Genomic DNA, 19,277 nt, shown 5'->3' on the forward strand with positions numbered 1-19,277 from the left:
TAAGTGGTGATCAACTACTTTGACTATAAAAGAACCGTAGAATATTTTGTTTGTGGAAAACTTCAACGTGTTATTGGTGGATAGTTGCCTATAAACAATTTACTTTGTTATTATTAAAGAAAGGCTGGTCTTTCCGAGTGAAAGGATTGGACCGTCGATGTTGAAGGTTTGAAGCTTACCAGGATTGAGACTCTCACAGATAAGTATTACATTAGTTTACTCCCAAAAAGAAACAAAAATATTAAGCCTAAGTTACAAAAAAAAAAGATACAAAATATTAATTTATCTAACGCCTAACGATGCTCACGAACGCAAGGTTTGGTTGAGTTAAACAAATTCTTGATATTTATGTAATTGACTAAATCACTCAATCAATACTAGAATATATATAAATATAAATATTTCAAATAGTAGTGAATACTTGGTATGTGTGAGTAAATATAAATGTGCTCGAGTTTACACTAAGATAAACTTGACATACTTCTTATGGAAAAGAGTTAAAGAGCAACATAGGAATGAAAAAAAATCATAAATAGAAGAATACACCCATTCGAGATGGATACATGAAGAAGGATACTGAGACAAACTTGGGTCTCTTTTTGGAAAATAGGTAAAGAACATTAACATAACGATAAAAAGAAACATATATAGAAGATAATTACGATGAATAAGGATACAACGAAACCAAAAACATTATATGCGTTCTATGTATTTATATTATATATGATTCACCAAGCAAACTTATTGAGGTGGAAGAGCCTAATTGATGTAAACTCTTATTAGTGACCTAGCTACAACAAGCGAAGTGCTAAATTATATTGGAGAAGTTGTCCATAAAGTCTCCAATGATACGAAGAAGCTGTTGCGCAGCATCTGAAGATGGACTGTTGTTATAGAAACCATGTTCCTCGTTTTCAAATTCAATGTAATCTACTTTTTCCCCTCTCATCTTCTTCAACTTATATGCGTACTCTTTGGCCCTGTCTTTGAGAAGTTCCGAGCCGCCGGCGATCACCAACATTGGCTCTATGCTAATTGATTCAAGTGCAGGACTTGTCGGCCCAAAAGGGTTAGCCATGGGGTGATCCCTTGTTGCACCTTCTGGTAGTGAAAGTCTCCAAAACCTTCAACAAGTTAAACTTTAGGCCTTTTTTATTTACATTAATGATATGGACTTTTTTTTTTTTTGAAACACGCATTGATATGGACTATACCATTTTTTTTACTATGCATATGGCTTTATGACAATGGCCATGAACACGACGGGTCAATCATCTCATTTTTCAAATGGAAAAGGAGAAACAATCAATTGGAGAGAAGACTTGAATGATATGTGATCACAACGACTCCACGTTGATAACACAAAAATGAATATGCACATTTATTATTTGCATTGTGGTTTTATCTATATCGTGTGTAATGATGGTCACGGCTCAGGAGAATCATAAGCAAAGTTAAGCTGAGATAATTAAGGAAACAAGGATAATGCATGATGCACTATCTCTTTCCAGATATATCGACTACTGTTCTTGATATCTCATTATCTATTTGTTCCAACAGTCACTACTCCGTATATTCACAAATTAAAGATGACCTAAATCTACATGTACGCTAACGTATACTGTCGTTTATAAAACTATTCTATAACTAATTAACTATACACAAACTTGATAATATTTAGCAAGTGGACTTTTGTGAAGCTAGAAAGTTTAAACATAAAACCATATTTAGTTTTTCAAAAAAGATTAACTAGTGTTTGCGTAGTTTTAAACATTTTAAACATTTTTTGAAGCTATGGATTAAGCATTTGTGCTGCGATCTAATTTGGTTCTATACATTTTTTTTTGAATCATAAATTCCTGAGTTGGTATCATGTATAATCGGTTATGGTAGGGTCTCTTATTGTTTGCCATGATTTTTGTATTTCTTTTAGGATTTATTTAATTCGACTCCTTTCCCTACAAGATATTTTCTAAGTTGTCGTCCAACTACTGGATGTTTACGTGAAGACCGATTCAAATAGCCAATGTGGATCGGAGATCCATGTATTTGAAAAGCCATTTAAACGTTGAATGACTTGAGACAAACTAGTCAAATAGTGGGGTATTAGTAGATTAAGCACACTGATTAATTAACAATCATATGATGGGCTTAAATCGTACGTCTAGCCAGTTAAACCAATCAAAATTATTATTATATTTTAAAATTTAAAGAGTAAAGATGAAGTACTATATCACTATGTGTTGTCTATTCGTGTAGACGTTTCTAAACAAGTATATTGGTAGAACCGTAGAAGAGTCGTTTTCTTTATAAAGTTTGTGTGTTTTTCTATGTCGGGAGATCGAATTGGTACTCCTTTGAACTAGCTGGCAAAATTCAAAACTATAGTTATAATTTTTTATACCATATTGTAATATGTTTTGAGTATTCAAAACTCTTCAAGGAAAAAGTATTCTTAATTACTCTATACTCGGATTAAAAGAGAAAAATGTTTTTAGGTATGATATTCATTCGACTATGAACACATGCAATGTAAAAAAAAACAATGTTTTCGAAATAAATAAAGACATGTACTATAAGTCTTGTGTTTTCATGAAGAGGCACTGTGACTCTAGATGTCTCTCTCATGCGACTCGGCAAATTCATTCCAGCGATTGGCATCGCATAAAAGATAATATGAAAAATTAAAGCAACTGAAAACGACATCTAAACATACACCCCTATATTAATAATTTAGATAATTTATATTGTTAATAGTTAGGTTATAATTTTAAAAGCAATGAAGTCATGCATGACTAGTAGTAATTCAATGAACTTGTATATATTTTAATTGATTATGCACAGATAAAATATATTCGTTACGTCTAAGGAAAAATTAAAATATGTGTTAGCTTACTTGTCAAGCAAATCCAAGTTTAGCTTTTGCTCAGAGGGGCCATCCTCTGACTTGGTTCTCTCCTCCCCGCCAAAAAATGGTCCCAAAAGAACGTAACCGCGAACCCGAACCGGACTCAACTCGACTGAACCAGACCCAAACCGGAAAGCAAGGTGGTGAGCTATGTTCCCACCGGAGGAATCGCCAAGGACATAAACCCTGTCAAAGTCAACGCCCGGTCCACCTTCGAACCAGTGGTCACCTTCCCCGGAAACAGCTTGGTCCCGTAGCCACATAAGCGCGGCCTCTGCGTCATCAAAGGCTGCCGGGAGGCGGTGTTCAGGTGCTAAACGGTAGTCAGGGGCCACAACAAGGGCGTGGAGGGACGATGCAAGAGTGAGACAGAAGTTGTGAAAGTGAGGCCAAGAACGCGAGCCGAAGCAAAAGCCACCGCCGTGGAAGAAGACCACGACGGGTATGGTACGGTTAGAGACGAGAACAGGCTTGTAGAGACGGAGGTGAAGGTTGTTTGGTTTGTGGAAGACCGAGTCTTTGAAGAGAACGGTTTCGTGGTTAGCGAGTGGGATTTGTTGAGTGATAAGGTCAATGCTCTTGGATCTCAAAACGGTGCCGTTGCTCAAGAGTTGAAGCAAACCCATGCAGTCTTCTGCCACTTGTGGCTGCTCTTCTCCTAGTGAACCCATTTTATTCTTGTTCTAGTTAAAGCCTTTTGGATACAAGTATCATGTAATATAACTGAAATATATATATATAGAAAGGTTATGGTAGTAACAAAGGGGTATTTTTGTAAAACACAAGTCGGTAGCTCGTGAGTGTGTGATAAGATGCTATCTTAGTTTTGCGGCTGATTCATCTCATGTGACCAAGTCATCCATATTGACTTTTCTCCTCTTTATGACTTGTTGTTATGCGTTTACCACTTGATAACACATGTAAACGCAGTACGATAAAAGAATATTCTCGCTGTTTTTGTACTTAAATAAAAACTTTGGGTGTTTATAGACCAAATAAAAACAGTATAAGACCAAAGATACAATGTATACTACAAACAACATCTCTTCCCTCTTGTTATTATTACCCACAAGTGTAACCAAACATCAGTGACAACATAAATGTTTTGACCAAGGCATTTTTTTAGTAGCACACATGAGGAGGAATTAGCTTTGCTGGATTCATGATATCGTTTGGGTCCAACGCTTTCTTTATTTTCTTCATAGTTTGCAGTGCTTCTATTCCATGTTCCTTCTCCAGATACTTACCACCATCATCCAATGACATAACCAAAAAAAAAACAGCTCAGATCATTAGTATAGAGAGAGACCTGAATAGGTTAAGACATGAGCTATATACCTTCATTTTTCCTGTTCCAACACCGTGCTCTCCAGTACATGTTCCTGATCAATGGAGCAAAAGCGCATTCTCAGAAACAAATGGCATCGTTAGAACTTAAAATGGAAAAAAAAAGGCATTTACCGTCCATGGACAGTGCACTGTGGACCATAAGGTTGTTCAATCTTTCTGCCTCTTTTCGCTGCTCTTCATTGTTAGGATCAAACATAATACATGTATGAAAGTTCCCATCTCCAGCATGCGCAATGACGGCACTTGAAAGTAGGACAAACAGTAGTCAGCATATACACTTTGTTGAACGATGGTGCTTTTATTATATATCATGATGTTTGAGTATAGGCAACTAAGATGATACCATAACAAAGGTGATGCATCAAGCTCTTTCTTGGATCTTGATATTAGTTCTCCCAGGTGAGATAAAGGGACACATACATCCTGCAAAGTTAACAGCAAACCGAGTTATGTCATAACATGAGTTGACATACTCAGAGTGTTATGTATTTAACGAAAACAGCATACTGTAGTCATTGCTTCATGACCTGGCGCCATCGCATAGCAAGCCCAAAGCGCCTCTTTTCTTATCTGCATACAAGATAAGAGTCAGATAAATTAGATTCTTTAGTAACTCAATCTCTTATCAGACGAAAGGGTTGGGAGTGGGACAGAGGATTACTTTCCAGAGTTCCTTTTTGGCTTCAGATTCTTCTGCGAACACAAAGTCTGATCCATTGTGTTTAGAAGCAATCTCCTGAACGATTTGAGTCTGCTCACGTGCATATGCCTCTACAAGCGAGAGAGCAAATGAAACAAAAAATAAAAATCATATGAGTATATTAGAGAACAATGATTCACTATTACAAAGAGCACTGCCACAAGAGATGCATAAACTTAGATAGCTTGAAAAAGTAGAATTAACTACGATGCAGCAAGCCACACCTGTCCCTATAAATTCAAACATCAGAGTTGGAACTTCTTTCAAGTTTTTCCCATTTGCCATATTAAGAGCCCTGATTAGAACCTCGTCAAGGAGCTCCACTCTTGACACCTGATAGAGGATAAAAGGTACAGCTGAGAAGAATCTAATAAACCATTTTAAATCAGTAGTAGTAGAGAAGTCTATAACCTGTATTCCAGACATCATAGTAGCAATCGCCACGTCTGCAGCATCCTTAACCGTAGGAAAATTGCACACTGCCACCTGAAAAGTATAAAACAATAAATAACTTTAAATCACATAGCAAAAGGAGTGTGACTATCAAAGAAGAGGAACTAGCTGATAAAGAAAGAAGTTAATTTATATACCACTGAATGCTGTGGGATTTTCTGAAGCCGAAGAGTAACCTCCGTGATGACTCCCAAAGTCCCCTCACTCCCAATGATCAAGCGGGTCAAATCGTACCTGAGACACCAAGTATCAACCATTAACTCAAAAGCTAGAACTAAGCTGTTTGATGAAAAATGAAAAATCATTACATGGCACTAATGATTGAACGAAACAAAGTTTCTTGATGGAAAACAGAATCAAGAAAATAATTGAAGGATGAAGACAAACCCAGCAGCACTTTTTCTAGCACGAGAAGCTGTCTTCACAACATCTCCATTAGGAAGAACCACCTGAGATGAGCATAACATAACATACATAAAGATAGAAACTGTATGATAAAGCAAATGCATGAATCAGTGGACGAAACAACAAACCTTAAGGCTTATGACATTGTCACGCATAGTTCCATACCTACAAGCTAGCAGCAGAAATTATCAAAGCCAGCCAGATTAAAGCAAACCAACAGTTATTAGAAAAGTGAATAGCAAAGTGCAGAAATTATTACCTTACAGCTAAAGATCCAGAGCAACGTGTAGCACACATGCCTCCTATGGTTGCACCCGGCCCTGCACCATAGAGATTGAATGATAAAGCACCCCCAAACGAAAGAACACATTATAAGACACAGACATTACAGCTATAATCTCAGAGATACAGTACTATCTGAATGTTGGCTAACCTGGATCAAGGGGAAAGAAGAGTCCGTATTGTTCTAACTGTTCATTAAGCTCCTGCCAACCAATTCCAGGCTCAACTACAACGTCCATATCTTCCACATGTAATGCTTTCACCCTCTAATACAGTTTGCAAAACGAAGATTTTAATGAGCATGAGTGGCATAATTTCAATAACGCCTACATGAATAATGTATAAATTAGAAAATCCCATCATGTCAGCAGGAAAAATGATGCACAGTTTTTAAAAGTCATCTTCCTTTACAAACATAATCAGGTTGAACTTACACTTTGCAAATATAATTCTTATTGCACGATACAAAACGGAAGCTGATGTCAGATACAACAAGAGATTTGGAATACCTTCATTAGTGACATGTCAATGCACACACCTCCTTTTGGAGCCAAGGTGTGACCTTCAATCGATGTTGCACCACCATATGGTACAATAGGAACCTAATCAGAGAAAAAAATGCTGCATGAATTAATCTTTTACTCAAGAGCAAGAAGTGGATTCATTAAAGCTCTATAAGTTACAAACCTTATATTTGTTGCAGGATTTAAGAATCTTGGAGACTTCTTCTTCGGACCTAAACAATAATTAAAAAGGATGACAGATCCATGAATTTCTTGTTTCTTATAATTTCAGGGACAAAATTCAAAAAAGATTAATAGAAACGAATATAAGCACTCAGTTAGTTAAGAACTTAACCATTCTCAACTACTGATAATTAACATAGATGGCAAAAAAAAAACGGTCTCACTCACCTCGGGAAAACAACAACATCAGGAATGTTTACTGACTTATGAAAACTGTTCTGCGGCTTGCCATGGAAGTACCTCTCATCATAGTCCGTTGTCAAGTTATCCTTAAGGAAACAAATAGGCAGCTAAGTTCAGAAACACAGCTACACATTAAAACCATTTCTCACTAAAATGAAACTAAAGTTCAAATTTGCAAGATAAGTGTAGAAAAGAGAACAAACTCAAAATCTAAAGCACCTGGAGGATTGTTTTCAACTCAGCAACAAGCTCCTTAGGAACCTCTTTGTACTCTCCTTTAACCACAAGCTCAGTACTTCCTTTCCCCCCAACCTTTACACCTCTACAAGGAAAAAAAACAAGCAATCAAACAACTGTGTAGACTTTTAACTTAGAATAAAAATAAAGAAGACGAACTTAGAATCCAAAGCTGATGATGATTGGCTGATAGAAGGATACGACTGGCTCAGAACCGCGAAAGAGGCTGCGGAGGCAGCACCTATCGCCAACGGGACAAGAGACCTGGACCACCAAATCCTCCGGCGACCCTTCTGTGCAGAGATCGAGGACACGTCACCGTTTTTATTCGGCGTCGAGTGGAGCTGACGTGAAGAGCGGAGAAAGAAGGTGGAAGCTGTTCTACGAGAGCGAGCGAACAAAGAAGCTAAAGCCATTGGATTAGTAAATGGGTTTTCACGGAGACAGTGTAGAGAGAGAGATAAGCTTACTCAGTAAATATTATATTTAATGAAAGCTCATCTCTTTCGTCACCATCCATTGAAAAATCCAATCTTTTTTTTTTTCTCATTTCACCAAACTCAAAACTTTTTTCAAAAAAAAGGAATCTTTTTTATTCCTTAAATCTAATTCCCGCCGAGAGATTGAATCAGAGAGAGAGATGGAGGAAGAGATGAAGAGGTTGAGCAAGAGCTTGGGAGGATTCTGCAACCATCTCCAAAGCAGCTGCGATGCTTTCAATCAATCTCTCACGCGCCGCCCTATCCCTCTCGGTCTGTCTGCTTCTCTCTCTCTTTCCCCTTTCTCACTAAACCCTAAAGTCACAACCTTTCTCGATTCCTTTGGTGCAGATTCGGCTTCGTCGACTTTCATCAAGAGCCTTAACCGTCGGTTATCGACAGCTGGCTCCGAGCTGAACTTCCTTGAGTCAATGTCTTTTGGAACTGTCTCCTTCGAGGAGCTTCTGGGTCATTGCAATCAGATCTATAAGAGTAACCAAGAGGAGGTTCTGAATCTCCAGGAACGTCTCGCTGACTTTGGCTACGTTGCTGGTAACTCTTATAAACTTTCTTCTTCTCTTCTCCTTCCTTTTTAGATTTTAAAGGTGAGATTTTTGGAACCTAGGAGTTGAGATTGATGAGGGTAAGGATGAAGAGTCTGAGGATGATTCGGAGTCTCCTTCATTGCAACGTTCAGTCCTGAAAAGATTAGACGAGGATGATCTGTATCCTTTTGCATGATGTTATCAACCAGACAGTAAGCAGACTTAAGTATTGATTTGTCCTCCTGATCATGTCTTGTGTTGCAATGTACTTTCCTTAATGTTTCATAGTCTAGATGATTCGCCAAATTTCAAGAGCCTTGGGCTTTCGGATGCTTGTCTTGCAACTTTAGCTTCGGAAAGTAAGGCAGCGAGGTTTGTGTCATCCGCTGTGAAGGATCCTTACACGTCTCTGGAGGAATCAGTGAAGTAAGTTTTGATGCTTTTACAACATTTATGTGTTTGTTCTTACTCGTATATAACCAAGTTTTACTTTGATGTTTAGGGGCAAACCAGCTGAGAGTAGTGCTCTACCTGTTACCAAGACGTCGGAGTTTTCAAATGGTTATTTTCTAAAGACTTTACTAGTGTAATAAAATTGTTGTTAGTTTCTTGTATATGATGTTAGACTGTTGTTATATGCAGAAGATGAGAATGGGGCAGTAGAGATGGGTAGGACTTCAAGGCCAACTATAACATTGATAAAAGACGAATATGAAAGTCTTCCTTCTTTCATGAAGGCTCTAGCATCATGGGAGGTACTAAGATTTCTCCTGTTTCTTTTCCTGGATACTCTATATGCCCAAAAGATTGATGAATGTTCTGTCTGTCTCTAGTAATGAAACAAGCTTTTATAGCTTCTTTTAAAATGTAACTCTAAATATTTTTAACTATGGCTCCTTACGTTTCCAGGATCTGCTCAGTGCCGTGGAGAAATTCAACTCAGTCCTTTGTAGCAAGAAAGAAACAAACGGGTCTTACTACTTCCGTGCAGATGAACTGCCAACTCTTGGCCTTGGTACGTGCCGATACAACTTGAATCTCCGCATTATCTTCAGTTTATATATATATATATATCTTCTTCAGATTCAAAAACGAAGAGACTTGTTGAATTGCATAGACAATGATGATGGGGTTTTGTATTTGCAGGGCATAAGGAGAAAGCGTACACATTGCTACTGACACGGATGAAGAGATTAGTTGTTGAGACAACGGAGGGTGTTGTATCCTACAGAGTTGCATAGTGCTATCATCAACACAGTTTGATATTTCATACAGGAGTTAAATATTCAAATCGAAGCACCTTTTATCTATTGACTTGTGTATCAGTAGTCAAAAACATCTTAAACCAGAAATCCCTTTTAAAATTACAAATGTTTCGGTATTCTATATAAACTCTGAAAGCCAAACCGCACTCCCGAATCCAAGCGACAGGCTTCCATATTCTTCTTTGTTCGAAAATAAAAATTGCATGAGGTACCAATGGTCTCTCTCTCACATTCCATATACATTACACAAAGTATTGAAGCAGAGGAAAGAAAGAAAGAAATAAGGACGAATAGAAGAAAAAGAACACAAAACACTATCGATGCGCAACCCAGCACCCTATTCAGACCAAATTCTCTACAACATCCTACTACGGTCGGTCATCATCCACACCTCACACTCGGTCTTTCCTCCCTCTTATTCGATGTCTGGCTTGGTCCAACGTTGCTGCCACAATGTCTTGACGACATTTGTGTTTTCTTTAGTCTTACCGGCTAATTGTATATTTTCACCGGCTTCTCATAAGTGTGTCGGCTCTACATGGACAACGCAAACAAAAATAGTTAACACAAGAGGGACTTTAATTACTACACCTTCTTTGGCAAAAGAATCAACTTATCAAGAAAAATGGTTACCTGGTTTGCAGAGTAAGCCCTCTTAGGACTGGTATCAGTGTGCTCCAACCCAAGGTACTGCTCAAAGGCACCGTAGACATCCCTTCTCTGTTTACCCATTTTCAAAGTCAAGTTAGATCTCTGATATTATTAGCAATCCCATAGAAAAAAACTAGATGAGAAGAAGTAAACACCTGAAAGCGATTGTAAACAACATCCGAGTCCTGCAAGTACTCCGGACGCCCCATTGACATAAACGCAAACTTCCACTGTACATAATGAATGAAAAAATATAAGCATTTACCAGTTCCACCATTATCATAGACATATCTATAACACCTTTGGTTCTTTATTTATGTTTGATAATTACTCAGTCGTGCATACCTTGGCAAAGTCCTCATCAGATACATGCAGTTTCTTTTGGATACGGTTCTTGATTTCTTCAAGAGTTTCACCTTCATGGATTACCAAGAAGAACGGCTCCCCGAAGTTTTGCACTTGCTGAGGAACAAACAAACATGATACTGCTAAGAAACTTTGCCACAGTTAAACAACAAAAACTTAATAGCTGATTATCACCTGATTTTGTCCAGTCTCCTTAGCAAAGTGGTACACTAGAATTAAGCGATCATTTGGACCAATATTTTTCTCTTCTTCAGGAATCTGCGATTTAGAAAGACATAAGTCGGCATATCCACGGAATAACTATCCAATCTCTTTAGGTTAATATCTGACGTTGAAACCCAAATTCCATTTTTAGATCACATGGAAATAAAGCTATAAGACTAACACTTCGAAAATACAAAGAAAACAAAGATAAATAGAAGGGCGCAGACTAGTAAATACCTCCTCAGCTCGCAAAGTCCAGTACTGGTCGTTTATATTCTCAATTCTTTCAGTTAATGGGAAAATCTGTAAGGCATACCAGCACCTTGAATTAATGTTCGTTGTACTTTAGAGGGTTATGAGAATTTCATCAGGAGATATAGTTGAGAAGCCATCATTATAAGGTCATGAAATTATTGACTACACTTTAAAAAAATAAGAATCCGCTTGTTACCTTGTAGATCTTGTGGTAAAACACCTCAAGTATTCTCAGTTCTGCATCTGGATGCGACAGCTCCACCTGTATCAGACATAATCTTAGATTAACTCGCATAACATCGAATTTGTAACTGTATGGAGAAATCATTAAAATCCAAAGCCTTAAAACGAGTTTTCCTCAGTAACAAACATGGAGATCAGCAATTTTTTGCAATCTATAATCCGGATGCCATTTCAGTGGATCTTCGTTTAAAATAACATCTCGCAGTAATATATATACAAGCCAGAGAGCAACTTAAAGAAAGAATACACCTACTTCAGAAAGTAAACCAGCAATTTTACCTTTGTTTTAAGTTCATTGATAACATCTCCGACTGTACTTTGTTTAGGTAGTCTGATATTGTGGATTACCACCTGTATAGCGATGGTTAAGAGCCATGAAAATTAATCCCTATATACAAGAAAAGAATATGAATCACAAATAACAATCTACACATACCTCTTCCTTCGTGGCATGATGGAAAGCAACTTTTAAGGTTTTCAGACCTTGCAATTCTGGAAGAGGAATGTCCAGAATTTCATAATACAAGATATCAGACGTCTGAAATAGAAAATGAAAAAAAAAATTCAATAAGCGAACATGCAATTCTTTAGTAAGAAGAAATAATAAACTTAGCTGAACTTCACGTTTACCTGATTGTAGTGTACTAACATATCTGACAGATGGTCTACCCCACGGTATTTGATAGGCTGAGGCTTGGGTTGCTGGGAATAGCAATTGTGAGATGTAAGCCTAAGCTTGGATGGATCGTCAAGACCAAGCTTCTCGGCCACTCTTTCCACGACATCGTCATAAGTGTGCAACTTTGACCTAAGAAATTAAAAAAGTTATGATTTCCTCACCGAATCGCCTCAAACAAATTCGTTCACAACAGAGGGTACTTACAACTCCAAAACAAATTCATCTTCTTTAGGTTTTTCCAGAGCACGAAATCGGACCAGCTACAATAGCACAAACCGCAACAGTTAATGGCCAACCAAATAATGCCAGCTAGAAACAATTTCTCAGAACATCAGCATACATATTGCTCAGTAAGTAAGGAATGCTGGCATACCAGCACAGTAAAAAAAATTAGTGAATATCAGCATACATTTTGCTCTGATTCGATTAACATGTAAGGAACTTGTGGTACAACTATGATAGGACGAGTAAATTTCAGAGCTGCTGCATAAAAACCACTCTACCAGACCAGCCTAAATCACTCAACACGTTATTGCCACTAGAAAGAAAGCTTGTCATTTGAGAGATATACTTAGCCTAACCCTACCAAGCTTTCCTTTACAAACCCATGCTTGGTCAAAATATACCTGTCGATTCTGGACATATTCAAGGAACGAAGGTACAGCTGGATAACGGCACTCAGTCTCCTTGTTACCAAGAGGTTTCTGAAAGCAAATGATATCTCCATCTTCGATCTGAAAGCAAGAAACCCAATGTCAAAAAAAAGAGACATGAGACTGATTTCTGTTGATAAGGGTGAATAATTACTTGACACAGTTTGAACGAAGTTTTCTTATCCAGGTGTTCGCACATTACACATGGCTCAAACTTGATTTCCTGTAAATAAGTCCCAAAAACCGTTAGTTCAATAACAGAAGAATGATACAAATAAGGTTAAGAGGCACCATCAGCAGCAAACCTCAAATAGTTCTATTTCTTCATCAGGAGCGAAGCCAGCCATTTCATTCAATTTTCCAGTTATATCCATAGGCTTACTGGAACTTTTCACCATCAGTCTACCAACATACCTGGTAGCACAAGAAAAAAAAAATTACAAACGAAAATGAGGTAAAGTGGATAAAAAGACGAAAGGAGACAACGGTCAGAACTTTTCTGACCAGAAAGCAATATGCGAGAAAGTATAATCGTAACTAAAGCTGTGGTAGACCATTTTACATAGAAGTCAGAGCGAATAAAGAAAATGTGGAAAACAGTATTACCTCAACTCTTGCTTCTCGGGGTCATAAAGCTTAAAGAAAAGAAGAATATCTTCTTTCGATTTGTCAGGAGGAGGAATAGGACGTTCAACCTAATTTATCCAAGAATAGTAAGAAAATATTAGCTCATCTTCCCTGCTGATCAATTAGCTTCTGTTTTTCCTTCAATAATAAAGGTTTCAACAATTAACTTTGCAACCAGGAGTTCTTACCAGTAACTCCACTTCCAAAAACAGCTTAAGTTCTGCAGTGTTTGCCTTGTTAGATGCTTCTCTTATTTGTCCAACCTACAAATCCCATTTTCCATATAAAACACATTCAAACATGATGGACATAAATTTTATCAGCAAGGGACTCATAATTCTACGTTAAAAAATATAGTTTCCAGCATACAACCAGGCAATTTCATTTCAAAGCAAACAGAGAAACCTGTGCTAGGAAATTCTGAAATACTGACGAATAACAGGTTTAAGACAGCAGTAGTAGAGACACTTGGAACCCACAAAATCAGATAATTAGATGTAAAGACTATAACATAGTAACAAAAAGCTAGTGGATGATCAGATACTATGATAGTTGGAGTATTACTTCGATAAACTCAAATGTCCAGGTAAAAAAGAAAGAAAAACTACACGCATAAATAAAATATAGAAAGATAACACTACCGGTTGCAATTCCTCCTGAGGAGTAAGGGGGCGATTGGGACGATAGGTATGGTTTTGTCGCTTTGCCCAAATCCAGAACCTCTGTAGCTGAACAGGTACACCAAATTCTTTGGCCACTTCCTCCTATATCAGCATAAGATCGGTAGTCAAACAGGGCAAATCTTTAAATTACAGTTGCATAAAGAACTATCTAGCTAGCAGCAATGTGAAAATTCTCACAAAATCCAGATCAATTGTTTTTCTTCTTTAAGGTGGAATCAAGTTACCAGAAAGACTGCTTTCACATAAACCATTTCTTCAATATAGTAGTTTCTTTCCTTTTTGAAAATAAAAATGAAAAATATTCCGGCTGATACCTTAAATTGTTGAAATGGCGTCTGTTTCTGAATCCGGAAACTACGAACTTTGTCATGATCAACAAGATCAAAATATATATCTTTCCCAATTTGTTCCTTTAGGTCTTGATCCCTTGCAACCTTTCCATGCAAACAAATATTTTATTAGTAAAAACAGTGCCATACCTACACTCTAAAACAGCTAAGAAACATGATCATGCCCAATTATATAGAATAACAAACCTTAATTATCGTAAAAAGGTGAGCTTGTGCCTTGTATTTTCTTTTTTCCTCCTTTTCTTCCTGTTCTTTCTTCAGCCTTATCTGTCAAAATGCAATGAACCGATCAGGTTAAACCAAGACGCACATTACTAGGAAAATGCCTGAAAATACTTTACCCTTAAATGTTCAGCAATGTCTTTCTCATCAACGTTGCAGATAATTTTATCTTTGTCACTTTCCCGGATATATACAAGCATGTATGCATTCGAGTACTTTGTGAATTTGAAAGGAGGGTTATTGAAACCAGGATTAGTTTGTGGTAGCTGAAAAGACACGAAAAAAAAGGTAAGAAGAATTTGGCAATGCCCTTTTTAAATCACATAAAATGTAGCAAGAAAATGCAACCTCTTCTTCACCACCATATTGCTCCTCCAATGCCCTTTTCAAATCTTCTTTGGTTACTCGTTCATCATCAAATTTATACCTGAAAAGTAGAAGCTTAAAAAAATTTCATGAGACGAGACAGGAGACTGAAAGGAATGCACAGACTAAATATGTTCTAATAGTATCTGCATACCATTGATCAGAGAGCGTCGGCCTTATAAAAGCGTAATAGTGCCCACCATGTACTCCTCCACTATGAACTAACACACTGCAGATAAATAAGAGATAGCAGGTCAAATGAAAATGTAAACCTTTGCTACTATCATAAAATGTTAATTAACTGTGCATGTGCAGGCTAAATATAAGCAACATAAAGCATATTCCTCAGGAAGACCAAGCAGATGATCAAACGAAAACTAAATCGTTCAACAAAATACCATTATATAATCATCACTCCAATTTATAGCGAATCTAATTTTGAAGTGCCAGCCCTTGCGGATCTACTAGAGTAGATCGAAAGATATAGGAAATACCTGTGAAGCGTGTAAAGGTTGCGGACACTCCTGTCAGCATCAGGGGATAAATACTTTCCATTCTCTCTATCAAGATCCAGTTCAAGAGGGAATTCATACCGATCATTTATCTATCAAAAAAGCTACATCAGCATTCACAAATCAGGACTACGACTCATGGTGACAACCATATCTTCACTTTCTAGGCAATGCAACTTCAAATACTAACCTTCACCATGGTGTCCCTCATGAAGTCATATTCAAACCTCTTGAGCTGAAGCTGAAGAACCGGTGGAAAGTCGATGAAAAGAACGCCTTTTTTTGCATCCTAAAACAATATACATGTGGTTCCTCCAGAATAAGACTAGGTAAGGAGTAAGGACTACCCTTGTAATAATTACAGTTGGTCGGTGGTAATTAACTCGACTTGGAAGACGATACCAGTAAAAAAATTTCCCAAAGATCGCTTAGTTTAGGTTGTCTGTATAACTCTCGCATTATAAAGTATAAAGGAATTGCTAGTACCCAAATAAGCCCGCTTCAAATGACTCGACCATCCCCACCAAGTACAATAAAATAGAAAGAGTGAGGATAACCAACCTGTAAACCATGTCCTTCTGCATGATATTTGTTGTCTCCTTCAAGGCGTTCAACTTCAACATATTTGTCAAAAGAAGCATAAACATCCTTGCAGCCTTTAACATCCAGCTGAAGGTCTGCCATAAGATGAGAGATAAGAACATGATAAATTGACAAAAACGTTGGTTTGGTATAATAAGACAATAAAGTGCAGTTGTATAATACTTATACCATAAAATGATTCTTTCCGTGTAGATTTGTAATCTACATTTATGCACTCAATGTAATTCATATGGTGACCCTCAAATAGCTGTTGTATTGTTCCCTCCACAACAGTTCCCTGTAGAGAAAAGAAAAGGCTCGAGACAAGAAACACCATCTGAGGAGGAAATCATGGCATAACAGCAGCAAAAAAGATTACCTTCATCTTGTCCTCAAGTTTTTCGCTGAGAACTCGATTGAGTTCTTGAACATCATGTTGCATGAAAGAATCATATGTATCCCAACCAAACGACTTTGTCAGCTCTTTAGTCGCAACACTAGTGTCGTTATATTGGAGCTTGTAAAACAAACTTTGGAGAGCCAAAGGTATACTTGCTGTGGGCGCGTCGTTCTCAGTTGTCGGCATGTGGTATACAGCCTACAAGAAACTTGGAAGATTCAGTTGTCTTGGTTTGGAGTTCAGAAAGAACACGTAGGATTTATACTAGGAAAAAAACAAGAATATATCTAACCTTTCTGAAGTAAGGTATGTGGTATAGTGTCTGTAGGAGAGAATTCATGTAGCAAGTGGCACCTTGGTTCTTAAGACCAACAAAACCAGTCTCTTTCTTAGAGTCGTATGACCAGTAATCAAGAACCTTCCGTACAGCGACTTCAGCTTCAACGAAAACAGTATCATTCACTAAATAACCTCTACTAGGATCATAAAGTTCGCTGAGAGGCATGAATGATGTAAATCCCCAGTCGCTTTCTCTTGCATTGAATTGATGTTGCGTTTCTGTACCACATATAGGAAGCATGAAGTCAATGAAATTTGTATCACCAACGGTCACTTACAGCTACATTATGAGAATACCAATTTCTCCACAAACCAGGTAAAATATTTCAGCCTAATAGAGAAGCAGAAAAGGGTGCACGGCATGAATATAGTATTAACTCTGGGCGTTCAGGTAAATCTTAAGATAGCAATAACATGATTATATTCACATATGAACGAAGTGATCCCCTTCTTGTAGCCCAGCTTTGGAACTGTCGTAAATCATAACTTTCATATATATAGACATTATATGCTTATGCATGAACTAAGGACTCGAGCGTATATATATATCGTTACTGAATTTAAAGGTACCTTTTCTAATGGTATATCTGGTGTGGATTTGATTAACCACAGCCAGACTGAACTGAGCGTATCGGCTCCAACCGTAAGGCAAAGTCGCAGCATCAGCAACATCCAAGTACATGGACAAATGGTCGACATTGTTCCCTTTCGGGAAAATTAATATGCGCCTGCACAAGCAAATCCAAATGGTGTCCACCAATCAAAATGCGTATTGGACAAACGAGAAATTACAATGCAACTAAGTTTTATCCTAATTACCATTTGTAACCTCCAACGACAAATACATCAGAGTAATGCTTCCTGGTGTTCTGCCTAGAGAAGTTAGGGACAGTCCACGTGAATTTCAGAGTGGGAGGATCCTCAGCTGGCTGCTGGTTCTCCACAGTACTCACAGCAGCCTCAGTTTCCGAAACTACAAATGCATCAAACAGCATGAAAAATCACAAAGCCCCATCCATCCCTCTAGTACTACAGAAGCTCTATCTCATCACTTCCATCGCATCAAAATGATCATGAATACGAGAAGTTTCAGCAGCGGATCAAATTGAATCAAACCTTAAAAAGTCTTACCTTCCATGGGCTGAGTAGTGCCGTCAACCAAATCTGAATGCGGCACAAGCATCTCCTCATCCTCCTGCTGCTGCGAAACATGAACAAACCTCCATGAATAAGACTTCTCACTAAAAAAAACCCCAATCTCGCCTTACGGTGATCAGAACAACAAAAATAGAAACTACAATCACTAAACTAACACACCAGTCGCACCACCTGCAACGAATCAGATGATTCAATCGCTTCAAATTCAAATCAAACCCTAAGGGATCAGCTAAGCAAACAATCAGAAGCAGATTCAGAGCAGATGCATAACGAAGCCACGACGGGAAACAACAAATTAAGCAGAAACAGAGAGAGAGTGATGAATCGGAGATTACATCACCGGGAGGCGGAGTCATTATAGTCATTGGCCGGAGAAGGATTGACGGTGGGATCGAGAGACCGACGAACGGTGAAAAAATCAAAGAGACGCCAAAGTCACTCGAGAGAGAGATTATACAATCGCTCTTACTCTTTCTCTGGGCTTCGATAATTTAAGGGGTAATATTGTCATTTCGCGAAGCTCCCTCCGTACTCAGATTTATATATTCTCCGAGGTTGGGTCCTTTCTAACGCGACAGACCAGTGAGAAAGTGACACGTAAAAGCCTTTGGACGCTGCTGCTGTCATACAAAACTCTCGACGTGGCTGCTTGGATGATTAGTCCGATTATAATTTATATTTCACCTGAGGACTTCTAATTTTTGGTCCTTCAGTCTCTGTGTTGTTTTCTTTGTTGATAAAGGTTGATTTTTTATTTTGGGATTATTCTATAAGATTTTTCTCATTATGTGTTGTATATTCTCCATAAGTATTCTTTTATCTCTATAAATTTTGTATTTTATTTTTGCCATAACCTAGTTTACTGAATAAACTAATTGGGAAAAATTAGTTATGAAATAATAAAACATAAGGAAGTTTAATTTTTAACAAACAAAATAATTTGACTAAATTACCGAAAAGATCAACTGATTATAAATAATATTAGAACTAGTAATGTTTGTGGATTTTTAAACTTTAGACAATAAATCAAAAATCAAATTCTTATCTCTTCTGTAAATCGGGCCTTGGCAAAATTTGAATTTGGGTATCATTAAATTAGATTAGCTTATGATGTTTTTGTATATTCTCCTGTTTGCATCTGAAATATTTTTGTATTGATTATAGATTAAACGTGTTAGATATGCATTGTATATTATACACGGTGAAAACTATTAACTTGACATTAGAACAAATGCAAGAGTTCCCAAGTGAGTATCTCACACAATTTTAATAGAGAACCCTTGCAATAGATGTGTTTTATACTTGACGACGGTTACATTTTATAAGCCGTAAATGATTTTTGGTATATTTCCCAGTGAATGACATCACTGCCTTAGCCAGAGTGAAAACTTCATATGAGTTTCATAAGGGATGGTTCATCATGTGGCAAATGAT

At 37.5% G+C, this 19,277-nt stretch overlaps 4 protein-coding genes across 6 annotated transcripts; 1 reads left to right on the forward strand and 3 right to left on the reverse strand.

Annotated features, from left to right (window-relative positions):
* Positions 1 to 512: 512 nt before the first annotated feature.
* LOC103846998 (probable carboxylesterase 15) lies at positions 513 to 3,781 on the reverse strand. The gene is made up of 2 exons (XM_009124020.3): positions 2,897 to 3,781; positions 513 to 1,124 (listed from the first exon to the last, which is right to left on the reverse strand). Exons 1-2 carry the CDS (start codon positions 3,577 to 3,579, stop codon positions 809 to 811), a joined length of 999 nt encoding a protein of 332 aa, XP_009122268.1. The 5' UTR covers positions 3,580 to 3,781; the 3' UTR covers positions 513 to 808.
* A 90-nt stretch (positions 3,782 to 3,871) lies between these two features.
* On the reverse strand, positions 3,872 to 7,762 carry LOC103846999 (D-lactate dehydrogenase [cytochrome], mitochondrial). The gene is made up of 18 exons (XM_009124022.3): positions 7,424 to 7,762; positions 7,247 to 7,349; positions 7,013 to 7,113; positions 6,786 to 6,834; positions 6,608 to 6,700; positions 6,250 to 6,364; positions 6,076 to 6,136; positions 5,945 to 5,981; positions 5,799 to 5,860; positions 5,549 to 5,645; positions 5,370 to 5,444; positions 5,183 to 5,291; positions 4,920 to 5,029; positions 4,766 to 4,828; positions 4,602 to 4,681; positions 4,370 to 4,500; positions 4,247 to 4,290; positions 3,872 to 4,150 (listed from the first exon to the last, which is right to left on the reverse strand). Exons 1-18 carry the CDS (start codon positions 7,678 to 7,680, stop codon positions 4,031 to 4,033), a joined length of 1,707 nt encoding a protein of 568 aa, XP_009122270.1. The 5' UTR covers positions 7,681 to 7,762; the 3' UTR covers positions 3,872 to 4,030.
* A 29-nt stretch (positions 7,763 to 7,791) lies between these two features.
* Positions 7,792 to 9,674, forward strand: LOC103847001. 2 transcript variants are annotated; one of them, XM_009124025.3, is made up of 8 exons: positions 7,792 to 8,016; positions 8,095 to 8,295; positions 8,369 to 8,468; positions 8,577 to 8,714; positions 8,791 to 8,849; positions 8,931 to 9,043; positions 9,198 to 9,303; positions 9,435 to 9,674. In XM_009124025.3, the coding sequence occupies exons 1-8, from the start codon at positions 7,905 to 7,907 to the stop codon at positions 9,527 to 9,529; spliced, it is 924 nt and encodes a 307-aa protein (XP_009122273.1). In that variant the 5' UTR covers positions 7,792 to 7,904; the 3' UTR covers positions 9,530 to 9,674. The 2 variants fall into 2 exon arrangements, with proteins under 2 accessions (XP_009122273.1, XP_033137763.1); XM_033281872.1 differs by having other exon boundaries at positions 7,849 to 8,295.
* LOC103847000 (ubiquitin carboxyl-terminal hydrolase 12) lies at positions 9,613 to 18,393 on the reverse strand. 2 transcript variants are annotated; one of them, XM_009124023.3, is made up of 32 exons: positions 18,179 to 18,393; positions 17,817 to 17,886; positions 17,505 to 17,658; positions 17,256 to 17,413; positions 16,639 to 16,904; positions 16,326 to 16,544; positions 16,136 to 16,244; positions 15,926 to 16,041; positions 15,555 to 15,653; positions 15,347 to 15,456; positions 15,007 to 15,081; positions 14,835 to 14,913; positions 14,606 to 14,752; positions 14,451 to 14,531; positions 14,229 to 14,348; positions 13,873 to 13,995; positions 13,420 to 13,494; positions 13,211 to 13,299; positions 12,910 to 13,018; positions 12,759 to 12,827; positions 12,578 to 12,685; positions 12,156 to 12,211; positions 11,903 to 12,080; positions 11,709 to 11,810; positions 11,552 to 11,623; positions 11,226 to 11,291; positions 11,012 to 11,077; positions 10,745 to 10,828; positions 10,550 to 10,666; positions 10,360 to 10,434; positions 10,187 to 10,273; positions 9,613 to 10,087 (listed from the first exon to the last, which is right to left on the reverse strand). In XM_009124023.3, exons 1-32 carry the CDS (start codon positions 18,206 to 18,208, stop codon positions 10,046 to 10,048), a joined length of 3,351 nt encoding a protein of 1,116 aa, XP_009122271.2. In that variant the 5' UTR covers positions 18,209 to 18,393; the 3' UTR covers positions 9,613 to 10,045. The 2 variants fall into 2 exon arrangements, with proteins under 2 accessions (XP_009122271.2, XP_009122272.2); XM_009124024.3 differs by having other exon boundaries at positions 9,645 to 10,087; positions 17,817 to 17,883; positions 18,179 to 18,387.
* Positions 18,394 to 19,277: the final 884 nt, after the last annotated feature.

The sequence above is a fragment of the Brassica rapa genome, chromosome A10 (genome assembly GCF_000309985.2).
Source record: "Brassica rapa cultivar Chiifu-401-42 chromosome A10, CAAS_Brap_v3.01, whole genome shotgun sequence".
NCBI classification, from domain to species: Eukaryota; Viridiplantae; Streptophyta; class Magnoliopsida; order Brassicales; family Brassicaceae; genus Brassica; species Brassica rapa.

What these genes read in the sequence shown, in the direction of transcription:
- LOC103846998 (XM_009124020.3), bottom strand. Translation starts at nt 3,579, where the DNA reads ATGGGTTCACTAGGAGAAGAGCAGCCACAAGTGGCAGAAGACTGCATG. An exon ending in AACTTGGATTTGCTTGACAA is followed by an intron (nt 1,125 to 2,896) that starts GTAAGCTAACAC and finishes AACTTGTTGAAG; the next exon opens with GTTTTGGAGACTTTCACTAC.
- LOC103846999 (XM_009124022.3), bottom strand. Translation starts at nt 7,680, where the DNA reads ATGGCTTTAGCTTCTTTGTTCGCTCGCTCTCGTAGAACAGCTTCCACC. An exon ending in ACAATGTCATAAGCCTTAAG is followed by an intron (nt 5,861 to 5,944) that starts GTTTGTTGTTTC and finishes TGCTCATCTCAG; the next exon opens with GTGGTTCTTCCTAATGGAGA. An exon ending in GATGCATCACCTTTGTTATG is followed by an intron (nt 4,501 to 4,601) that starts GTATCATCTTAG and finishes CCTACTTTCAAG; the next exon opens with TGCCGTCATTGCGCATGCTG.
- LOC103847001 (XM_033281872.1), top strand. Translation starts at nt 7,905, where the DNA reads ATGGAGGAAGAGATGAAGAGGTTGAGCAAGAGCTTGGGAGGATTCTGC. An exon ending in AGATTAGACGAGGATGATCT is followed by an intron (nt 8,469 to 8,576) that starts GTATCCTTTTGC and finishes AATGTTTCATAG; the next exon opens with TCTAGATGATTCGCCAAATT. An exon ending in ACTGCCAACTCTTGGCCTTG is followed by an intron (nt 9,304 to 9,434) that starts GTACGTGCCGAT and finishes TTGTATTTGCAG; the next exon opens with GGCATAAGGAGAAAGCGTAC.
- LOC103847000 (XM_009124023.3), bottom strand. Translation starts at nt 18,208, where the DNA reads ATGACTATAATGACTCCGCCTCCCGGTGAT. An exon ending in CAGATATACCATTAGAAAAG is followed by an intron (nt 16,905 to 17,255) that starts GTACCTTTAAAT and finishes TATGTGGTACAG; the next exon opens with AAACGCAACATCAATTCAAT. An exon ending in TGTTAGTACACTACAATCAG is followed by an intron (nt 11,811 to 11,902) that starts GTAAACGTGAAG and finishes TTTCTATTTCAG; the next exon opens with ACGTCTGATATCTTGTATTA.